At 45.3% G+C, this 23,106-nt stretch overlaps 1 protein-coding gene across 4 annotated transcripts in view; it reads right to left on the reverse strand.

Moving 5' to 3' along the window:
* The window catches only part of LOC102114137 (lethal(3)malignant brain tumor-like protein 3), a 33,100-nt gene that overhangs the window by 7,733 nt on the left and 2,261 nt on the right, over nucleotides 1-23,106 (reverse strand). Inside the window, exons 2-18 of one of the 4 annotated variants that reach the window (XM_088067378.1) lie at nucleotides 21,470-21,578; nucleotides 21,048-21,153; nucleotides 19,653-19,710; nucleotides 18,332-18,420; nucleotides 17,109-17,213; nucleotides 16,347-16,482; nucleotides 15,754-15,845; nucleotides 14,692-14,843; nucleotides 13,926-14,002; nucleotides 12,353-12,438; nucleotides 10,183-10,293; nucleotides 8,920-9,034; nucleotides 8,721-8,820; nucleotides 7,700-7,876; nucleotides 6,234-6,365; nucleotides 5,785-5,846; nucleotides 3,266-3,432 (exon numbers count right to left, since the gene is read on the reverse strand). In XM_088067378.1, coding sequence (XP_087923504.1) covers nucleotides 3,266-3,432; nucleotides 5,785-5,846; nucleotides 6,234-6,365; nucleotides 7,700-7,876; nucleotides 8,721-8,820; nucleotides 8,920-9,034; nucleotides 10,183-10,293; nucleotides 12,353-12,438; nucleotides 13,926-14,002; nucleotides 14,692-14,843; nucleotides 15,754-15,845; nucleotides 16,347-16,482; nucleotides 17,109-17,213; nucleotides 18,332-18,420; nucleotides 19,653-19,710; nucleotides 21,048-21,153; nucleotides 21,470-21,531 — 1,827 coding nt within the window. In that variant the 5' untranslated portion in view covers nucleotides 21,532-21,578. Of the gene's footprint in view, nucleotides 1-3,265; nucleotides 3,433-5,784; nucleotides 5,847-6,233; nucleotides 6,366-7,699; nucleotides 7,877-8,720; nucleotides 8,821-8,919; nucleotides 9,035-10,182; nucleotides 10,294-12,352; nucleotides 12,439-13,925; nucleotides 14,003-14,691; nucleotides 14,844-15,753; nucleotides 15,846-16,346; nucleotides 16,483-17,108; nucleotides 17,214-18,331; nucleotides 18,421-19,652; nucleotides 19,711-21,047; nucleotides 21,209-21,469; nucleotides 21,579-23,106 lie in introns of those variants that run through there. The other 3 variants (XM_088067377.1, XM_088067379.1, XM_088067380.1) reach the window with 3 other exon arrangements.

Consider the following 23,106-nt stretch of genomic DNA (forward strand, 5'->3'; position numbering starts at 1 on the left):
ACAGTCTCCCTCTCCTTCATCCTCCTCTTCTGCTCCATCTTAAAGGGAACTCCTGAAATCCACATCTCTGTTGGGCAGTGACTCCAAATTTTCTTCTGCAGAAGTGTAAACTCCTATTAGTAACCAATAACAAAATACTACTTTCCTTTTGAGTCCCCCCCATCTGCTAATAATTAAAACACAAATGAAAATCCTTCTGCCAGGCCCGGCTCCTTCCAGAATTTAAAAGACAGTTGGACCCCTGGGGCAAGAGCTGAGTGCTCTTTAGTGTCTGTGGCACTGAGGCTGGCAGACACCTCCAGGGAATGACCTGGGCTTGCCCTGCTCCTGTAGCCTTCCCTGCACAACTGCTGCTGGCCACTGTCACCAACACAGAGTGAGAGACCTCTGATCTGCCCCACAGTCCTTTGTAGGAACACAAACAGCAGCCCTGGGGTTTACCAGGAACGGGGAACAGAGAGGGAAGGAAGATGCAAGAGGAGGAAATGGGAGAGAAGGTCCTCAGGACACGAGACAGACCCTGGGTACCACTGACCACAGGGACCTGCCTGGCTGTCACTGCTGGGGAGGAGGGTTCCCAAACCAAGATGGGACAGCTGAGGGATGAGGAAGGCTTGGGAGCACAAGAACAAAACACCACAGGAAACTAACACAACCCCACAGTGGTAGCAGGGAAGCCTTGGGCCCTGGGAAAGGCTGAGACTGGAATGGCTCAAAGTGTGGGTGGGACAGGTGTTGGACAGGCTGGCAATATCTCAGTGGGATCAGAGCTTCTCTATGAGGAGGTAAAAGTCTGCTGGCCCTTCCTGCTGTAACCATCCATGGCTCAGACCCGTCTGCTTACACTCCCAAAGCAGACACTGGTGAAGGGAAAGGGCTTGAAAAGGGGCTTTTCCTGAGAACACCCTGGAAACTGGATGCAACCCCTCTGGAAGGTGCTGCTGTGAGGCAGACACACTGAGATCAGCACAGGACTGATGGCCTGTGGTGACAAAGCAGCCCCACACCACAACCCTTCAACAGCTGCTGCAGGACTGACCCCTCTGGGGCCACAGAGAGGAGCTGGGTTAACTGGGATTTACAAACCCACTCACACTCAGCACAAGGACAGTCCTCTTCCCTCCACCCTGGTATCAGCATTTGAAGCAGGATTAACTAATGAACAGTACATCTGTAATGTTCTTCTATGAGTCAATATGCTCTGAAAACATGACAGGAAGCTTTCAATAAATACCTAAGCTGCATTAAAGTAACTACACTTAGTGACTGCTCAGTGTTACCAGACTCTCTTAGCTTGAGGGCCCCTAAATACTGCTGCTGCTCTGCCATTTCAGCTGTTCTCATCCAGCAGAGAATTACAGCAATGTTTTAGTCCTGAATGTGGGTTTTATAAAATAAAAACCAGCTCTTCAGCCTGAAACCAAAGGAGAATTTTACACTCCCATCACTCCTGTTTCACATCAGCAGAATGGACTCCTTTGTGCAGCAGAGTTCAAAGCACAACCCAAAGGCAAATGGGAAGATGTTTGCCCTGCAGGAGGATGTTGGGAGCCCAAATGCTGACAGGCCAAATACACTTTGGGCTCCCTAAAACACAGCAAGTCCTGCTGCTTTCAGCTCCCAGACCTGAGGCTACATTGCACTGCACACGCTGATCCTCAGAGAGAGCACAAACTGACTCCTCTGGGAATTTGTGATGAACATCATTTGCAAAACTGGATGCACTTTGCTGAAATTCAAGATAAAACCTGTAATGACTTCAGCCAGTCCATTGTTGTGCTGCAACTGAGCTTTTTAATGTGCCATTCACCAGCAGCCAGAAGTTCCCCAGTTGTTTCAGGCTGCAGCAGAGTTCAGTTTATTCTGGGATTGAATCACTATATCCAGTGCCCTGCATCCATGTCTGTGGTCCCTGCTCACACTCATCCGTCATCAAACTAATATCCCAGTTAAATCTATCCAGCACTTGCTTTAAAGGTCAGCTGCAAAGGACAAATTTTATTTGGCTTGGATCCTGACACTGTACTTCCATGAAGCATCCTCCTGTTTTATCCAAAAGAAAGAGATTTTGATTATCATGTCAGAGGATTATCTGCTTCTGACTTTATTGATTTGCTAAAAGACCTTTTGGACTAATCATTGGAAGCTTTCTCAAAAGGACAGGAACAGTAAATCTTTCACATATTTTTTTCCTCCTTGGTATAAATTTAATTCTAACACATTTTTCTGAAAAGGGAAAAAAAAAAACCCCACAACCAAAACCCAACACTACCACCAAACCACGACAACTCAACAAAAAAAAGGACCCAGTTTTAAAACATCACCACTAATTGTTCCATCCCTTTCCCAACAGCTGTGGTTCCCATCTCCCAGATCACTGTAATCCCACCAGACTCTAGCACTCCCACTCCTCCAGCATGAAGAGAACGTCAAGATTGGATTTATCTGATGTTAAGAGGCACTTACGGAAAATGCACTTTCTAAAAGTCTCTGAAGATCCTCTCTGCATCATGAACAGCAGTACTTTTTTCCTGCTTTGCAGATTCCCTGCATCCCTGCAAGCACAACACTACAGCACATTTTTCTGGGATTAAATGCCCTGCAATTAAGCACCAGGATCCAAACTGTCACCACTTCCCAAGTGCAGAGAGAAATATTATTTGTGCCCAAGGCATTGAGGCAAAAACCAACTACTCAGCACACAAAACACTCTGGCTTTTTCACACACCACCTAATTACAGGAGACATCTCAAAAGCTGCAGAGACACATCTCCAGCTGCACAGCTACCTCTGCCAGAAATCAGGTCAGGCTGTGGGCAGTTTTGTTCCCAAGGAATCAGGCAGGGAGAGGCAGCAGGAGTGGGCATGCACAGTGCAGTTTGGAATTCTCTGTACTGTAAAAGTGAATCAGCAGCAAAGTCACAGGAGAGGGGGAGGGAGATCAGAGAAAGGGAATCTGCTGTCAGAATGATGTTTCAGGCCTGTGGACTGAGAGATTGAGGGGAAAATAAACAGAGAGAGGGAGGGAATCCTGTTGAGGGCAATAAGCTGTGGACACCAGAGGGTCAACAGGGGTCCTTCCCCTCCCTGATAAAAGGTCTTGGGTCTAACTTCCAGCTGAGTCAGCTGTGGTGCACGCACAGCAAACACAAGCACTGCCTAGGAGAGGGAAGGAAGAAAAGATGTCTCCCAGTTAGCACTCAGAGGAGGAGTGCTCTGACATCCCTGCAGCCCTGGAGAGCAGAGCAGGGAACAGGTAACTCACCTCCTCCACAGTCCATTTGGCCACTTGTTTGGCTGTCAGGCCCGAGACCTCCGGCAGGAGCCTGCAGTGCTGCTCCCAGAAGAGATGCAGGCGGTGGGTCGGGTTAGAGGCCAGGGAAGGCATGAAGATAGACTGGTGGAGGGCCTGCTGGAGATCCAAATCAGGGTCTGGAAAAGGAAACAAGACAAGACAGAGCCAGGCTTCAAGTAGGAGCAACTACAAGAAAGCAGAAGGAAGGGTCACAGCCTGGAGTTCAGCAAGACAGGGTAAGCAGAGCCAGGCAGAGCTACTGTGTGGCACACGGAGCTCTCAGGGCGTTCTCCCCACCCTCCCGAGCAGGAGAAAGGGAAAAAAAAGATAAGATTGCCAGGCTGGAGGCTTTATCGTTAGCTTCTTCCCTGGAAAATGATGTCATGCTGCTAACAGAGAAGATGTTTGCAGCATTTTATTGACAAGGTGGAGGAGTTCTGGTAACAGCATCCTCGGCTGGGAACTGATGGCACCGTTCCAGCCCCAGCTGTAGCCAGAGCTCTGTGCTGCCAGCACAGCCTGGACTCGCTCCCCAGGAGACTCCCAGGCCAGGAGAGCTCAAGGTACCTCCAGACATCAACTCCCTCCTCATGTGTCAAGTGACGGAAGCTTTGAAAACCGAGGCAAAAAAGGAGGCAGAAATCACCCCTCCCTGATGAGCTCACTGGAGCAGTGCAGAGTCATGGTCCTACAGGGACGTGCTGCTCATACAAGAGGCCAGGCAGAGGATGGGAGCAGGCTGGGGAGCACTCCTCTGGTTTACAGTGCCACGGGGGGCTGCCCCTGAGCCCCGGCCCTGCAGGCTGCCCAGTGCCATTCCCACAGCATTCCCACTTAATCCCAGCCCTTGGGAAAGCTCTGTGTGCCTGGAGCAGCCGCTGCTCTGCTGCTCCTGCTGCTCCTGCTCAGCAGCTCTCAGTGGGCTGGGGTGGAAGATGCAGGGGTGAGCAGTCACCATGTGGAAAGCACAAAGGAAAACGGCCGAAATACAAAGAAAAAACAGATTCCCAGAGTTTGCCAGCTTCCCCCCAGCCAAAGGGGAAGCAGCTCTGGGGGTAAAACCTGACCTAGTGAACAGCCACTCCCCTGGCCCCAGAGCCCCCTCAGCTCAGCTCATCTCATCTCCACATCCCTAAAGCTCATGAAACAGCATCAAATAACATCAAATTTCTAATAATGAAACCAAGGCAGGATAAATAAAGCCTGGGGAGGATAAAAAAAGCCTGAGTAAGAACTGCTCAGTTCAGGAGTTCCTGGTGCTGAGAGGGCACAGGACCTGCTCCTGAGAGGGCAATCATCCCCTCCTTCCCTGCTGCACCGCTGCAGGGGTGAGGACAGACAGCAGCTGGTCTTGTCCCCACCTCCTGCTCCAGGAGGTCCCACTCGTGCCCAAGGTCTCCCCCACTGCCACATCCCTGCTGGCTGGGCACTGCTTCCATCTCAGACCAATTCCTTTTCTCCACTAAGCCCAAATCCCTGCTGGACTAAGCACCCAAAACATGACCTAGACAAGTGACTTTCCCTCTGACGAAGAAGCAGTGATCTCATAGTTTAAACACAGCTGGGAGGAAAGCTCTGGGTAATTGTGAAATTGCAGGTCAGTGGATAATTGCATTTCCCTCCCCTGATTTCCATCACTCATGGAAGGTGAATGTGAAGGGAGAGTGGGCAGCTTTCCCTGCCAGCTGCAACTGCAGCATGGAGCTGGCAGATCCTCAGCTCTGACTGCAGAACTCAGCACTAGGTAAAAATGAGTATTAAAAAAAAATAAAATAAAAATCCAGGCACCTGTCCCAGTTTGTGTCTGCTTAGCTATTTTTGATTGGAGACTTATTACCATGTTAAATCCTCCTAAAAGCCTGGTCAGCTCCGTTCTCTGAAATGGCTTTTTATAGTAAATCTGAAAGTTAAGCATATGGTTTGCTAAAGTGATAGCAGAAAGCTGCTCTGAAAACTTAACCTGTCATGTACCAGGAAAAATCCCCACTGTTCCTCCTTTTCTTTTTCATCCTTAAGAGAGCCTTTAAAAAGTCCTCCAATGATTCAGAATATGTTTCTGAATACCCACGAGGGTCTAAAAAAAGGGGTTGATGGAACCTAAACTATCTGCTAAGTTTTGAGCAAGTGTCCCTTGAGCCCAGTGCTGGCTCTGTCAGAGCCTGACACTGGTCACAGACTGTTTGGGAACCCCCTGCCACCAGACAGGAGTTTGCAGTGGCACAAAAACCAGTGCAAACTTGCCTTCTCACTTAATAAATACAAGACTCCACTCTACAGATTATTAAAACTTTCACTTCTAAGTAATTTCACCCTTTCTTCTCATTTTAAAGGAAGAAAAACTACCACTGCCATCATCTCCAGGATGTGCTTTCTCTTGACAGTGGAATCAAAGACAAAAAAAGCTGTGAAGTTTGGAATGCTCCTCGTGACTGTGGGGATACTGCAGAGATAGGCACACACAGAGAAAGAAAGAATAGAATTTAACCAACCTTTCCCATTGTTTTCCTGTTTCACCAGCTGAAACTTGATATAGGCATGTGAGCACCCAAGCCTGAAAGCAACAATTACAAAACATTTCAGAAGATACAAAAATGGATTTAATTTCTTCTCTATACAAAGATTAATGGGATTTATAGAAATTAAACATTTTTTTCCTCTTAAAATAAGCAATATATGCATCCCTGACCTCTCTCTGAGTTAAGGGCTGTTCTATTAAATGAATGGCCAGAACTCAGATCTGAGTTTACTACAGGAAAGAGAGAGCCCAAAACAACAGGAGGAAGGGAGGAGACTTACCATGCCATGCTAAAACACTCTGCTGCAAAACCCTGATCAAACTGGGCAGTTTTTTTATTTACACCTTTATTTCAGGTACAGCAGCAGCATCAAGAAACACAACTGTTAATGCATGAAAATACATCACAAAACTTTTGTTTACATTTTTGGTGTGGCTTTGATGTCTGCAGAGGAATCCTCCTCTCCCCAGCCTCTCTCCTGACTGTTTTCTGATTGCTCTGATGGAGTGTGGATGCTGCTTTGACACCACTTTTCACTGTCTGGTGCAGATTTTCTGAAAAGACAGATAAATGACAGTAGCTGAGCTGACATCCTCTGTTCCCTTTTCCCACAGGAGAGCAAAGCTGACTGCTCCTGGCAAGTGAGAGCAACAACCACCACCTTGTGGCAGAACTTTCCTCTCCCTTCCATGAGTAGAAAGTGCTTTGTTCCTCCTCTTGTGCAAGGATTGAGAGAGTTTATGTAAAATAAATTTGCCTCTGTGGACTCAGCCTCTGACGCCAGCAGATACAAGAAACCACTGTGTAATGACGAAAGCAAGAGATTTAAGATTTCTGAATCTTGATACCTCTGAATAACATTCAAGAGTTTCCTGACTAAGTTTGATGCATCAGCTGAGTTACAGAGTTGTCCAAGGGAGGACAAACAGCACCAGATTTACAGGCTGAATTCAGACCTCCCACTATCAGGAAATTAAATACTTGGAAGAAAAGAAATATATTACAATTCTAAAATGTCATATATTCTGTGAGAATTCAAAATCTCCCAAGGGAGCTTTATGGCAGCAGTGCCACTGAAATGCAATCAGTTTTGGTGTGGAAATTAGGGAATGAAGATGCCTGCATTGTTGTGGCATGGGAGGAAGCAGTTTGGCCATGAAGGCCAGGGAGGAGAAAGAAGCGTTCATTCATTTTTCCTGGACAAATAGATCTTGAAAATGTTATAAATCTGAACAAACATATGAACTTGAAAATATAGATAAGCCTTCACATATAACAAAAAACTGAAGTATTGCTGGAGTTTGCCCTAGTGAGGCTGGATTTGTGAAGACTAAAAACCATCTTAAAAAAATCCTTCATATCCTGGTCTGTCCCATGACAGGCTTAACCAACTCCTGCACTCCAAGAACTAAGGCACAGTTTCCTTCAATGCTGCTCAGCTGCAAGATTTTCTGGTAAGAAAATGAAGTATCTAAGAGTGCTCAGCTTGCTTGCTGCTAAGTGATACACACAGTGCTCAGCCGACTGGGATGGATCACAGTTACAGTTTAATGGTGCAAAATAACCTTGGCTTGACAGTTTTAGCACAGGAAACGAAGGAAAAGAACATATTTCAAATTGAAACAGCAAGGAAAAATTTATGGAGACAGAATGCAATTTCCTTTGTTGGAATGTGACCAGAGCACCAGGATTAAGGAATCAAGGAACCTATTAAGGCATGTGAGGGTATAAAAGTAGACTGCTCTGTGTAAAGAGTGTCTGGGGCACAGGCCAATATTACAGACAGATGAACTCAATGCTCTGCTGCGTCACTGCCACTTCCGGTGGTTTTCACCCTTGTAAATGGTTTTCCTCCCCAGTACCTGGCCAAGAGTAAAATCCAGCTCACCTGGATTGTGAAGAGCCACTCTGAGAAGACTCCACTGCTCCCAGCAATGGGCCAGGGGTGTCCAGCCTCCTGGCTTTCTGCATGCTGTTCCCAGGGGAAGGTCTCTCCCCACTCAGCCGGTCCTGTAGCAGGTTTTCTCTGCTGAGGTTCACATCAGAGTATGGGCAGCCAACTAAGCTGTGACAGGAACAAAAGAGAGAGAGGGCAATGAAAGCTTTACAGTCATACAGTCTTCCCTACCTCAGGCAGAGAAATCCATCACAAACCCAGAAAAAAAGGGGCCACACACTCTCAGGAGGTGCTGTTACCCAGCTCTAAATGTGAGAAAGCAGAGGACTATATGGCAGGATTAAAAACCAAAGTCATGTTGTTAAAGAGCCACCACAGAGGACAAGAAGGGTTCATCCTCTGTAACCTGCTTATCAGAACAGCATTTCATGAATCAACAGAGTTCTGCAACTTTCAGTCTGAAAAATTCAAAGCACTTTACTACATTATAAACTACCAGGTCTTCTGACCTCCCACCTGAGATTGTTTTCTCGCTCTTAAAATAATTTACTTGAGAAAAAGCTTCCTCTTCCAAGAGCAGGAAATCAAAAGGCAGAGCACAAAACATGAGCAACCTCTCCTCACTGATACTTTAACATCCTATCCATGCCCTCTCCTCTTTAACTGTCTACTTGCATGTTGTTCTTTGGTATATTATTTCACAAACAGAACTCCTTCAGTACTGCTGGAATGTAGAAACAGGAGTGAATGAATCTGTTTGCATTGGAGCCATCATGATTATAGTGGTATAAAAAGAATTTATGATCAAACAGCCTGCTTAGACACAAGAGGGAGCTGCGACTGCAGTTATAGCTGTCTCCAGAATAACCACCCTGAGATCATTTCAGTGCAGTGCAACTGCTTAGTGCATTATTATTATTATTATTATTATTATTATTGTTATTATTGTTGTTGTTGTTGTTGTTGTTGTTGTTGCTGTTGATATTGTTATTAACAGCACTCATCCACATACGTGTAATGTGTTCCATAGCGGGGGCCCCGGACGTGCCCGATCCCCTGGCACCCCGGAGTAGGACACGCCTGTCCCACTGCTCCCTCTGGATCTTCAGCACCTGAGAGCAGTAAAAAATGGAAGATGAACAGATTTGCACGTGAGGAGCAGACTGCACTTAGGAAATTGCCCATGTAACAGCAGCATGTCCTGTATTTACCTAGAGGGACCTGCAGAGCATGTCCAGTTTTGTCACACCAGCCCACAGGATGGATGTCAGGGCTGTCTGCATCCACCCAGAAATCGTAGTGATGGTCCCAGCCATCAAAATGGATCTGAAAGAAGCAGAAGTGTCAGGGAAAGACACAATTCAGGGCATGACTCAGCTTTTACGTTAACTTCCCCCTTTGTTTCACCTTGCTCAGCTTGGGGCTGATTCATTCACTCTTTCAGATCAATCTTTCAGTCAGGCACAATCATCTCTGTGCTCAGTTTAACTCTTTCTTTTCCTGCATCTGTGTTTCACAGAATAACCAGGTTCTGAAGATGCAGTCTGTCACCCCGCAGCCCGTGGGGTGCTCTAACACACAAAGTCCAAAGTTATGCAAATACAAATGCTTATTTGTTTTGTTTTCTGTGGATCCCAAAACACTGTAAAAGCCAACAAGTTTGGTGAGTTTTGCAGTGAACAAGCTGCAGTTTTCTGCTGGATGAAGAGACTGGTGTTAGCTCAGATCAGGTCACGTTAACAGAGACTGAGGAGCACTGGAGTTTAAAGGCTACTGGGTTGTCCACACAGCAAAGTTTCAATGTACAAATTGAGTATCATGCCACTACAGACTGGCAAAGCTTGGCTTTTGTTCACAGCAATGAGACCCAGAATCAGCCAGATAATGGGGAGTGAACTCCACTCCTGCCAATGTAATCATCCTTCGGGAAGGAGACCTGTGGCCACGGAGTCTCCATCAGTGCAGCCTCCACTTTAACTGGCTCATACTTAGTTCCTCAGAAGCCAAAGCACAATAGATTATTTGGACAACGTATTTGCGTGAAAAGACTGGGTTAAAATGCATTTATGTGACGAATTTGTACTGGAGAATGACACTGCTTCCCACATGTATCAGGGTTTAAATTGCTTTGGGTTTTCCTTTCCAGTCAGGCAGCTTCCCCAGCAGAACACTCCTGCTGCCACCAGTCACGGAGATCACACGGAAAATGCCAAGAGATGGGACATCACACTGTCAAGTGTTGGTTTAAAACAGTTACATTAGAACAGTAGCTAACAACACTAACAACTAACAACAACCAGGCCAATTTCAGATTTCAGCAAAACAAAGCAACAGGAACCATTTCCAGCTGGGCAGGCCCGGAGGCCTCAGCAGCTGCTGCTGTTTGCTGCTCCTCGTTCTGAAGGGATGTTCCCCCTGTGCTGCCCATCCCAGGGTCCTCAGCACAGGCTCTGCTCCTGGGACCGAGGTCATACCTTAACACGGTGGTTGTCTTTGTCAACGATTGTTGCCACTCTTATCAAGATGGGATTTCGTCTGTCCACAGCCTCTAACTTCGTATTAACCTGGAATCCATGAGGAGGACGCTGGAAGAGAGGATTGTAAACAGAATGCTAACAAGCCTTGGAGTTCAGAGCTGGCACCTCCTCTGAATGAAATGTGCTCCAGTTTCCATCCACCCCTAGCTGCCTTTGGAGCCTTGAGTTATCCCACACGGCAGACTGTTCAGAGGCTAAAATCAGAGTTCCCAAGAGGTTAAAATGAGAGTTCCCAAGAGGACTGAGCCTCTCTTCCAGCCTGACTATTCAGGTTAATGAAATTATTAAAATCATTCTTCCCTCCCAGTCTTCCTTACCCTTTTTACTGCCAATGGCTGGGGCAGGAAGGAGATGCACTCCTGAGCTAAGGGGTTTAACTCCACACCTGAAGTTCCTCTTTGATCATTTCACAGGGACACAGACATCTATCAGTGGGCTGTCAGACACTGGACACACCACAGAACAGAGAATCTAAACTGCTTTTATTTTCAAGAGTATCTTACTGAACCAGCCAACCTTGTCTGTGCTCCCTGAAGCTTGAGCTGAGTGCTCAAGGTCCAAATCCTGCCCAGAAGAGGAGCCAGGCTCTTTGTTTAAGCCTTTCTGAAGGGTTGCTGCCCTTCTGGCAATAGTTTATGAATGTTTTGGAATTGCAAGCCCAAGAGGATGGACTGAAATAACAATGCTTATATTGGAGCTGTCTCCTGAGTTTTTGGGTGGAGAGGGCAGAAATCCAGACCCAAGATCTGCTACTTGTACTGATGACCTGTGTCTCCAGACTACATAAGACAGCTCTTTAAAATTGTTAAAAGCTAATTCAGTGAGAAATGCCTGTTCTGGCTCTCAACCCGCATTTTTATGTACTGATTTCCTGTAATTGCTAGCTGGAATAATAATAATAATTTTTAAAAAATCAATAGCTTTGCCATTTATTTGCGCTTCAGTCCAACCAAGCCAGAAAAATAAAGAGGTTTGATCTTGAAATAGTTCTATTAACTGCTAATATATCAAATACCTTTTCTTTTCTGTCTCATTTTTGAAACACAGTTTTAGATGCTAATTTGCACTCAGGAGTTTCATGAGAGCCAGATTTGGTCCTTCTACTCTTCTCTCAAAGCCTGATACCTGCAGGAGCAGAACAATGGCTGCAGAAATGCCTGGAAAACAGGAAAGGAGGCAGACAAGGCAGCTGCATCCTCCTTGGGAAGACACTTCACTTTGGAGGAATCCAAAGAAGGGAGTTCTCAGTACTGAACAGGCTGCCTGTCCTGAGCAAAGCCCTCTTATGGTCAGATGATATTTCTCACCACACTTTAGACCCTGAAAATCTACAGGAAGAAGCTACAATGGCAGATCTTACAGAGGACTTGGGCTGGGAGCTTTAAGTTCACATTTTCCAGCTCTATTGGGATTTTAGGAGTGTGGCTGAAAAAAGCTTAGTCCACCCTTCAGGACAATTGCTGTTCACAACAACAGCTCACAATCACAAGGCTGAGAGAAGCACCTTCACACTGAGACTGAAAGATTGTCTTAGAGCACCCAGGGGCTTGGCAGAGATGCTCCTTCATCTGTTAATACATTTATTTCTGTGGAGGGTGCAGCTGGCCCCTCCCCAGGAGGACTAAGATCTCTATCAGCACATGTAAACCCTTGATATTAACTTCCCTACTTTAATTCCAGCCTCACCAGCCAGGGAAGTATGGATTTGCACAACTGCAAGGTGAATTTTAGAAAGGTTTTTAAAACTTCATGTAGAGGGGACACCAGGTAACTGCACTCCTCCTCCTCCTCTCTGTGAGGCTCTTCCCACCTACTCTGGAAGTCAGAGTTACCTGTGTGGACTGAAGGCTCTGCCTTTAAACCTGCTAATGGAGCCACTCAAGATATTTAGTCAAAAATCCTTTCCAAGCCAGCTTTCCATAGTATTGAAAAAATAGATCTTGCATTTTGCAGTGTGTTTTTGTTTTAGCAGTACTGAGACGATCTTAAAGTAAACCACAGTTTCACCCTCCTGGCACAGACAAGGTGAACCATGCTCAAATAAAGTCTCTAGCATAAAAAGGGTGGATAACAGCACCTGAGCAAGAACAATCAGAGATTCACCCACCAGTTTAAATGCTCTTGCTGGGGCTGCTTGGGAATTAGTTTCTTCCAGGTATTTCTCCCATGAGAAGGCTTTGGAATCCCTGTATCCTGGAAAAACAGAGAATTAACATTTCTGAAAGAATAACCCCACATTTACTGTTACAAACAGCAAAAAGGCAGGTCTGTAATTAGCACTTACAATGGATGGTGCTGGAAAGTGACCTGTTTGCTCCTACCTTCCACCTCCAGCACCCAGAGCAGCTCTGCCAGTTCCCCAGTTTTACACTGGGCTTGAACCCTGGAGAGTTAATTTCTGCACAGCTTCATCAATTCTTATCCTCTGGAGAAAACTCCAGTTATGAGATAGTCAGAGGATTCTGTGATGTGCAATGGCATCACTACATTAATTTCCTGTTTTATTAACTGCTCTATGTGTGAGTGCCTGTAAGACTCCTGCTGCCAGCTGAGTAAACCCAGCAGCCTGGAGAGAAAAGAAAAGGCTCCATGGGTGTGCTCCTCAACAACAGTGGGATGTCTCTCCCTGGCAACTACATTTAAGAAACCGCTCTACTTTTTTCCTATTTCAGTAATTTTTACCTTCAGGACGGGTTCCTTTTGGCAGGAGGGTGCAATGACTAAATGCAGAGCACAGTCTGCAAACTGCTGCATTTAACCCCCTCAGCAGGGAGACCAGAACTGGCTGCAGGTTTTGTTGGGGGAACAAGAAATCCTGATAGGAGCAGAGAACTGTAGAGCCCAGCCCTGCTGAACCTTCCAGGAGCAGGGACAGATGTGGTGCTGCTGAGAGGGAATGTTCACAACCCCTTCTCTATCTACAGCAAAGACACTGAGGCCAATTCCACCCGTGCAGAGGGATCAGGCAGTGCTTCCCGCTCCACTGAACCTGGAACACAGCAAATACAGGAACTCTTGCTCCAGGGCTGCCAGTTTGACAAATGTCAGGCTTAATTTTTTTTATGTTTGCTATTTTTAAGGTGAACGAGCACTTCCAAGGCCTGAAAACAACTGTGGTTTTCCCTGTACATTCTGTCCTCTCTTATTTGCCAACATTCTCTTCATTTACCAAATTCCAGTACAGAAGAAAGAGATGTGGATTCAGTTTCTCCTTCATTTCCAGAAATTCCATCTAGGAAATCATTAGAGCGTGGTGCCAACAATGCCAAGGCTGTAGTTCAATCCCCATATGGGCCATCCACTTAAGGGTTGGACTCTTAATGATTCTTGTGGGTCTTTCCAACCCAGAGGATTCTGTGATTTCCAGAAATTACATCTAGGAAATCGTGGTACACAGATCCCTTTTTCTCCCAGCTCACCTTGAAGGAAATGCTGGAAATCCTTCTCACTTTTTCCCTTCTAAAATCGAATTCAATTACAAATTACCAAACCCCATTCCATTTCTTCAAAGAACTGTGAAACAAAATAAATTGCAGTGGCAAAAAGTAGGAACAATAATATTGTTCAGGCAGTGAAGAGTTCTGAAGCGAACCTGGAACTTGTGAATATGTAATTATGTGGAAGATACAGTTTGCAGGTTCTTTGGCTGAGGCAGGAAGCAAGTCTCACTTGTAACCTACCAGGTGGTGTTGTCAGTGGGGTTCCAGTTTCTTGGCAGTAGCCGACAGGACGGATATATGGGCTGCTCGTTTCACACCTGAATCAAAGAGAGAAAGTTGGCACCAGTCAGATGGAAAGCAAAAAGAAAGGCAGGATTTCAAATGCTGTCTGATAGGCCTTTGCTGTGTGAGCAGATGCTTTCAGTGGGTGTGATCATGGTGTAGAAGACAAGCACTGTCTCATTGGAATGTGTAACACTGGGTTTTCAAGGCATTCAAGCTGTCCCAAAAGAAAGGGAAATACAAAGTGAATCTTGCAATGTTTTGGTTGGAAGGGATGTTAAAGCCCATCCAGTTCCACCCCTGCCATGGCAGGGACAGCCAAAGCTGCTCTGGGCACCCTGTGCCAGGGCCTGCCCACCCTCCCAGGGAACAATTCCTTCCCAAGATCCCATCCATCCCTGCCCTCTGGCAGTGGGAAGCCATTCCTCCTGTCCTGTCCCTCTGTCCCTTGTCCAAAAGCCATCTCCAACTCTCCTGGAGCCCTTTCAGGCACCACAAGGAGTTTTCCTACCTCCAGTGCTTCCCAGACAGCTCAGGCCACCTCCACTAGCTCTGCACTGAGCTGCCCAGCACCCAAACAGGAAGGGAACTAGTGGGCAACTGGCTCTTGGTGAAAACCCCAAGTAATTATTTACATGCCTGACACCTGATATAAGATCCCAATTTTAGGACCTGCATTTAAAACAGTCTACCTGCAGACATGTATCAGAAATAAAACCTTTACCAGTAGTCATAGCTCTCATCCCAGTTATCGAAATGGATCAGCAGCCGGTTTTCCACCATGTCCGTGACAGTGGCAACACAGACCAGTGAGGGGTTCTTCTTGTCCACTGCTTCCAGTTTCATCCCCAGACGAAAGCCAGAAGGTGTGACAGGCTGGGGAACAGGACCAGGAAATGGAAATCAGCCACATTCTTGGTCAAGCCCCTGAAATCTCCCTTATAAACTCCTTTGATCCCAAAACTCACGGACCAAAACAGACTGCAGTGACTGCCAAGAGGTTTTCAGACAGGATTTCCATAAGTTCTGGCAATGACTGTTACTATTACTAAAAAAAGAGCTGGTGTGGCTCAAAAAACAGCATTTCCAGGTACACCTACCACTGCAGACTCCCAGGCTGAGACACCCTGCAGTGATGTGCTGAGGATAATGAGCTTTGCACATCCTGTTTTACTGGAGAGTCTTCAAGGAAACCGAGAGTGAGTGGGAATCAGGGCAGAGCTGGGCCCTGATGCCACTGGAGTCACTGACTGTCCATGTGCAGCTTCCAATCCACCAGCCCTTGGGCTTTGTGTCATCCCAGTAACATGAAATGGGAGGATTTCATGGGAACTGAGGTTAACAACCACTGAGAGAGCACCAGTGGGGAAGGATGACAAATGCTCAAGATCCACAGCCCCATAATGAATCCCACGGCACACATGAGCATGCTGCTGGAAACCAGAAATTATTTTGGAAATTATTAAATTAGAGGGAAGTAACACAAATATCTCGACTGCAGGGGCACAGTAAAACAGACAGTTGTAATATATTTAATAAATGGTTCAGTAAATCTTTTCCTCCAGCATTAAGAAGGAAGGGAAATACAAATTCTTTCTCTGGAAAGGAATAAAAATTGTACTAGTTTTCCTTCTCAAAAACAAAATGTAGCAGGAAGTAGTTTGCATCTGATTGTACCCTGGCTGTACCTCTGACATTAGCATATTAAAATCACATAAATATTCTGGTCAAAACTCACTTAGCACCAGACCTATTGAAATCCCTTCTATTCCCTATCACCACTTACACTGCTGAGGGTCTTAAAAAGGCTTTTTGGAGCTGCTTGAGCTTTGCAGTTCTTCAGATAGGAAGTCCAATTAAATTCTCCCTCCTTGAAACCTATGAAGAGAGAAAAAAAGATTGTTTTACGTCTGTTGCCTGGTACATTCTGTTGGGTTTTTCAGAAATGGAAATTGCCTGGAAGGAATATGAACTTTGCATGATAACTGCCCTGCTATGATCTCCAGAGGCTGTGCATTTCAGCTAAATCAGCTCTCTCTTTTTCACCATAATGGCTAATCATTAATCTCAACCTTCAAATGTTTCTAGGAAATTTAATGCAGGAAATAACTGAACCCAGGAAAGAAGCAAGTTCTGAAGCACAGAGAGACATCCAATCCAGAGATTCTAACGTAACTAACAATGTCAGCCTTTGGAAATATCACAGAGAAGATATTCTGCTCTTTTGGGTGTCACAGTGTTAGTTAAACCTCTTCCCTTCAGCCCCTCAGATCGAGCCGCACGATGAAACCACACTAAAAATGAAATATGTAGAGACAGGACATTCAGTTCTTAGTAGAATTTATGGTTTCTTGTACACAGCTCTATTTTCTGTCATACCTTTAGGAGGGAGCAGCTTATGGCTTGTTTTTTCACACCAGCCCACAGGATGGATGTCTGAGGAATCAGCATTAGCCCAGAAGTCGTAGCACTCTGGGTAACCATCGAAGTGCAGTCTCATCCTGTACCCCTGGACCTACAGAGAGAGAAGCTCTGACTATCACCAGTGTCACAAAGGAGAAAGAAAATCACTAATAAAACACTCCCTCGTATTTGTACTTCCAGAGAAAGTAACTTAGAATCTCATTTATTCCTCAAAAACTCCAGTTGTATTTTAACTCCTTTGCTCTCCCACTTTCCACGCTCCTCTTGCCCCACTCCAAAGAGCTGAAAATAGAACTGGGAGTGGAACCTCCCTGAGCTCCTGCTCCATGCCATGCACACATTCCTGGGGTACAAAAGCAGCCCCAGAACTTTTATGCCTACACCGGATCAACCCAGATTTCACATAACTGAAGCTGCATAAAAGCATCCTGATTTGTTTATATTTACTAAGTCTTAAGGCCTCATGGCATTGCTCTTTCTCATACTTGTTCACTACAGGCAATTAATAGGCTTGCTCTTCTTAGTTACAAGTGCAAAAATCTGCCAGTAGGATTTCAGCAAAGATCCTTAATCACATAACACCATTCCTTCAGTGTCACCTTGAACTCCTACCATTAATTAACTAAAGTACTATTACTCCTATGTTTCAACTTTTTATTGAAAAGAATTATATATGTACATGGGACTTTTGGAACCAAAGACAAGGAAAGCAATTACCTCGGCCACTGTGAGGACACAGAATCGAGAGGGGTGTTCAGGATCCACCCCTTCCAATCTCATTCCAACTTTAAATCCATTTCGGCCTTGTGGGAATGACTGATACTGTGAGGGGGGAAGAAACATTTGGTTTTAATTCCTAAAGACAAAATCTATTGCAGAGCAGTCATTAAGCATACTTAAGGCTACAAATTTTTGTATTTCAGGCTTCCAATGTTCAATTCAGAGAAGAAAATCCCACCCCAAGTAATTGTGGCTCCAATGGACAGGTGCAGGCTCAGGGGTCAGTAACAGCACCATCATATTTACTCGTTATTCTAATTAATCTCTCAAAAACGCTGAACTCTTACAATCAGCTACAAACACATCTTTGAGCAGACACAGAAATGAGTCTTCTCAAACACAAAAGCATCCCCTTCTCAGCTCAATGCAGAATCAAAGAGCTGGAGAAGCCACAGTCACTTTGTGTCAGTCCAGACTCCCCAAAGGTAACTTTGTCATCTTCCAATAGTGGAAGGGACAAGGCAGGCTTGATCTGCAGCCCTGTTCCACTGTTACTCCAGAATTTGTGGTTTTCATTTATCTTTATCCAAGTGAACAGTTGAAATACCCTGAAGTGGGACTGCAAATGACCCAGTGCAGGACCAGACCTTCCTTTTGAGCTGCCTCTGGAAGGAGCAAAAGCGCTGGGCTCTGAAGAGCTCCCTGGGAGCTGCATTTAATTGGGTGCAGAGGCAGCGTCAGCAAGGCTGAGCTCAGCCCCTGGCACCTCCAGGTGAGTGACACAACCCCCAGCCTCCCTCCTGAGCTCAGCTGCACTCCCTGAGTGACCCCACAGCATTTCCTGTGCCAGGAAGGGATGGCACAGGCTGGGAGGGCTCTGGACAGCCACACAGCACAGGGGACAGACTGTCTGTCTGTCTGTCTGTCTGTCCCTCTCCAGCCGTCCAACAGCAGATCCAAACCCTTGCTGCTTATTTCTGAGATTCAACCAGCGTTTTTTACACCCTGGTTTGGGATCAGACCCCCAGGGCAAATGCCTGTTTCCCTGGGCAGAAAACAAACATTTACTGCCTGCTTTTACCAAAACAACTCAGAAATACAAGTGCTGGCTTCAGGGTGGTCTCCAGTCCCACCTCCACCGAGCCAGTGATCCTGTGACTGCCAGTAATCCTGGGATGCTGCCCGAGAAAAACAGCAAGAGAGTGAAAAAAGCTGCCAACCTCTCTGAACAGCTTTTGGGGAGCAGCTGGCATCTGTTCCTCTTCCAAGTAGGAAGACCAGTTCCATACCTTCTTCTTTCCAGGAAGCACTAATTAATCAAAACAATGAGAAAATGAACGTTTCTCTCTGACTCCTGCTCTGCTCCTCCTCCCATGCTTGCTGTGGCACCCCAGGAGAGGCAGTGTTACTCAACTTTTGAGGAAAGGTAGGAATTCCAGCAATAGGAAAACCGTGCTCATTCCTCAGGAAATGAACATTTATTGTATCACAGCCCAAATGAACTGTGGCACCTGGACTGCTGCCAAGCTGCCCACGGAAAGGTGCCACGGGAAAGTCTGGACGAGACAGAATAACTTAAAATTGGGGGAATTAATTCTTCCTCCTGACATCTCACAGAGGAGTAAGGGGTTAAATATAAACTAACAGGCAGCACAGAGAGGCATATAATTGCAGCTAAAATAAGCCTAGAATAAAATAAATGAAAAACCAAGTGATTATTTTCCCAGTTCATAATTTTATATATATATATATATACATACACATATATATATACATATACACACATATATTTATAACCTCCTAATAACACAATGCATCTACTAGAGAGGCAGCTCCCAGATGATGAAAACAACTTGGATTCGTTCTGGTAGAACCACAGTCTTACACACAGAAAATTATATAAAAAATATAAATAATTATAATATATAATTATATTAATATATAATATATCACTAATATATAATATCATATATATATTTTACATAGTATAGATATTTTGTATCTATTATATATAACATATATTAATGTATATTAATAGGTAATGATGTAATATATAATAATCACAATAATTATATAAAATATATAATGCACATTAGATATACATCATTATTTAATAATGTATATTAAAACTCCCCCCCCAGTTACACACTGACTGATTTAAGGTATGCAATACATTTAACTCATAGTCTACAATCAATCACGTTGTTTACAATTTATTTTTTACTTAGCACAGTAGGCTGTGGCTGAAGTTCTCCAAAGTCAATGGAAAAAAGATTGTTATTGTCTTCAGTGAGCTGTGGATGAATCTGACTCCTGGCAGATCCTTACCCTGTGCCCATCATGCAGGCAAATCCAGGATATTCCTGCTAATGCACCTCTGAAGCTGACTGTGGTAAGAGGGTTATGTATCTCATAAGCTGTTCTGAATGTGAAATCAGCTCTCCTGTCCTTTCCTCTTCTATTTATTATTATTCACTTTATAATAGCTACTAAAAAAAAATCTATAAACATTAAAGAAAAGAGACTATGAGCTTAGCTCACCTTGTTTTATTGGTTTAGTGTTTCTGCGGCTTTTCATATTATTTGATTTATTCTTCTCCTAGACACAGATACGTTAGAAAGAAGTTTAGCAAGATTGTTTTTCCCTCCCTCTGATCATCTCACAATGCAGGTACAACACGGATGTAACAGGGAACTAAAAGGACTATTAGCCAGCATTGCTGTCTCTTGAACAACCCTGAAAAAACATCAGGAGGGAATGTTACACAGATAGCGCTGATCTTGGTATCCCAAAGTGCTTTACAAGTTATTTAATGTATGCAACTGAAGTTCATTTAAATGTGGCTGCTAAAGAGCAGCACAGGACCAAAATCTGCATTACAATACCGAGGATTTACTTTCTGCAATGCAGGATTTGCTGCTCATGTCAGCAACCTTACTGGAACACTCCTTTTTCCTTTCCCTTTCTTAGTCCATCTGTGCTGGGAAATGGATACAGGGGAACAAAAGGAATTTATGAAGCCCTGAAAGAAGCAGAAGCTTCAAGTCAATCCTGTCAGAGATGAGCACCCCAGACAATGTGGCCTCCCTGTGTCACACTCCAAGCCTGACCATCATTTGTGTTTCTTCTGTGTGTTTGCAAACTCAGGTTTGATTCCTCCCAGGCTGTCATTTCTCAGAGCAAACTGTGCCATACAAAGCTGCCAAACATTCCCCAGAAGGGACAGGGGGCAGTTTCTAATGAGGATGAGGAGAAGGGTGAAGAGAGAGACTGCAAGGGCTTCTGAAAACATCCATCCCCTAAAACATCTCCCCCATACCCCAGAGAAAAGCTGAGCAAGATGATGAGTTAAACTGCTCGTGACAGCAGAGGCTGCAGCTTTATTTCCCACAAACACCTATCCCTGTTCTGCCCCACAGAGCCACTTTTATAATGTGAATAAACATGAAATGGCTCAGAAAGGCCCTGCTGGGCGGGAGCAGAGCAGAGGGGGGCACAAAAGGCGCCAGGAGGGAGTTAGGGGCTGCAGGAAACTGAAGGAAGGATCAGCTCAGGACCGAGGCACTGCTGTTTATGCAGGTTTCTGGTGGTGCACTGAGAGTACCTGCAAGTATGTAATAAAACCCAAACAAACCCCCTGGTTTGACACTGAGCTTCAATAGCACACAACAGTATTTGAGTGTAGCTATTATGGAGACAAGTGATGTTATTACTGCAAACTCCTGACTTTCACTTCACCTGAGCTATTCACTCACCCCTGTGACTCCTCAGGACAGATATTCCCATCACAGATGTAAATCAGGATCAGACCCAGACCATTCCCTGGGTACAGAACAACCCCCCTCAGCCCAATTTGCACTGCACAAGGAACTCTGAGACAAGTGCCCCTGCTCTTCACAGCTCTCTTTAAAGGAAGTACACGCAGCCTCATTTACCTCATCCTCACACGTGTTTTCCTCCTCATCCTCCGAATCCAAAGGCAATCTTCTCTTCCTCCGGAGACGTCTGACAGGTCTGCCAGCCTCAGTCACCTGACAGCCACTGCTGGTAGCAAGACTGCCATTATTCCCTGTTTCTGCAGTCACCTGGAATGTCTCTGATATCATTAAACATCCAGAATTAAAAACAACATCAAATTAAAAGTGCGACATTATTCCTGCACTGTTCCAAGTGTCTCTGAACCTCTTGGAATGAGGAGGCCTGGGCTGAGGACCTGAAGAAATGGAAGGTGTCTGCAAGATTTCCTGGATACAGAACTGTAACACTTGGTCTGACAGGTTCATTCTACTCACAGCAACACCACGTTCCCTTTAAATGCTTTCAAACAAAAAATGGGAAAAATCTGGGATATCTGTACCTCTCCCTGTGCTGCTGGGAGCCTGTCTGAGCACAAAGCTTTCCATTCTCAAAGTAATCCATTTGCTCACAGGTTTGGGAATCGGAGCAGGGCACGGCTTGTCTGGGCACTGCAGAGGTAAAGAAAAATACAACTTCTAAATCAAAATGTTGAAACACCTTTCAGGCAATGTGTTCTGTCAAAGTCCTTTACAAACTTTCATTAACTGACACTCAGTATCCAATTGTGAGGGAAGGAACTATCACCTGTGAGCTGCCACACCACCTCAGTAGAGAAAACCCCCTTTTATTTGTAATATTTTCATTTTGGAGCACTGGTCTCCAGTAGTACTCTCAGGCACACCTTGGTTGACTTGATGATCTTAAAGGTCTTTTCCAACCTTACTGACTCCATGATACAATCTGAGAGGGAGCTCTGCTGAAACAGTAATTTATTGAAAGGAAACTGGTGATTTACAGAGTGAGTGATGCTGAACAGCCTGAAGGGCTGAGCCCAGGGAAGAATGACCCACGGTGCAGCAGTTTGTGGAGAGCTGCTGCCCGTGGGATGGACTCACTTTGAGAAGTTCATGAAAAACTGTCTCCCGGGAGCAGGGAAGGAATGTGACTCTGTGTGACCCTGAGCAGCGACAGGAACAGCCTGTGATGAGCTGAGCATAGCCCCCATTCCCATCTCCCTGTGCCACCAAGGGGAGCAGGGAGGGCTGAGAAGGAGGGAGGGGTTTGGCACCCACCTCTGCTCCAGCACAGCCCTGCACTCACACAGCCTGTCCTGCTAAAGACATCACAGCAAATCCAGATGAAGAACTAGAAAACCCATACAGACACACACAGGGCAGCTCTGGAAAAGGAATGATATGTGGCAGACTCCTGAGATTCATCCTTGAAGCTCGAAACACAGGCCACGCAGGAACACTTTATTGGTCCAGATGAAATTATTAAAGTGTGTTAGTGTCACTGTGCATCTTTTATTACTCCTGACCTGCAAATGCAACCAAGCATCAAAAAAAACCCCAAACCAAACCAACTAAAAACCACTTTTCTGATGAGCAAATAGCTGCAAAGATTACTCACTCCTTGATCTTCTTTGCTGTGTGCATTATGGAGCCACTGAACTCCAGAATGAAAGAGGCAAGTCAAAGGTGGTTGCATTTGCAAGCTCTGCTCTGAAGCCTTTATTCCAAGCACTTCATTAGTCTGAGATCTTTCCTAAGCCATCTGCACTTCACTGAAACATCAGTCTGAAAGCACTTGCTTCGCTGTGAAACAGGGCTCCTTGCTGAATGGAGTTTCTCTGGCTTCTACTCCTGTGTGCTTCCTGGCCTCAGAATCCTGCCTCTAGCGCCCTATCAAAGCTTCATCCCAAATGTTCTTCCCTCTCTTTATCTAAAGCTTGTATTTCTTAAAGCTTCAGAGATGCTGGACTTGCTTCTGAAAGGCTCATGTCCTTTTCTGCAGCCCAAAGGAGACAGAGCATAATTTTCATTTCAACACAAAGAAAAATATCCCGTTCTGAAAAAATGATAATTCTAAGTGGACTCAGCTTCCTTCAGGAAGTTCACTTCTCTCAAACACTGCAGAGCAGCAGCATCCCAGTGCAGAATCCCGGGGCTGAGGCCGGTGGGACAGCTCAGTGCC

Source organism: Pseudopodoces humilis, chromosome 27 (genome assembly GCF_049639895.1).
Source record: "Pseudopodoces humilis isolate 2021_Gansu_Grassland_sample_001 chromosome 27, ASM4963989v1, whole genome shotgun sequence".
NCBI lineage: Eukaryota > Metazoa > Chordata > Aves > Passeriformes > Paridae > Pseudopodoces > Pseudopodoces humilis.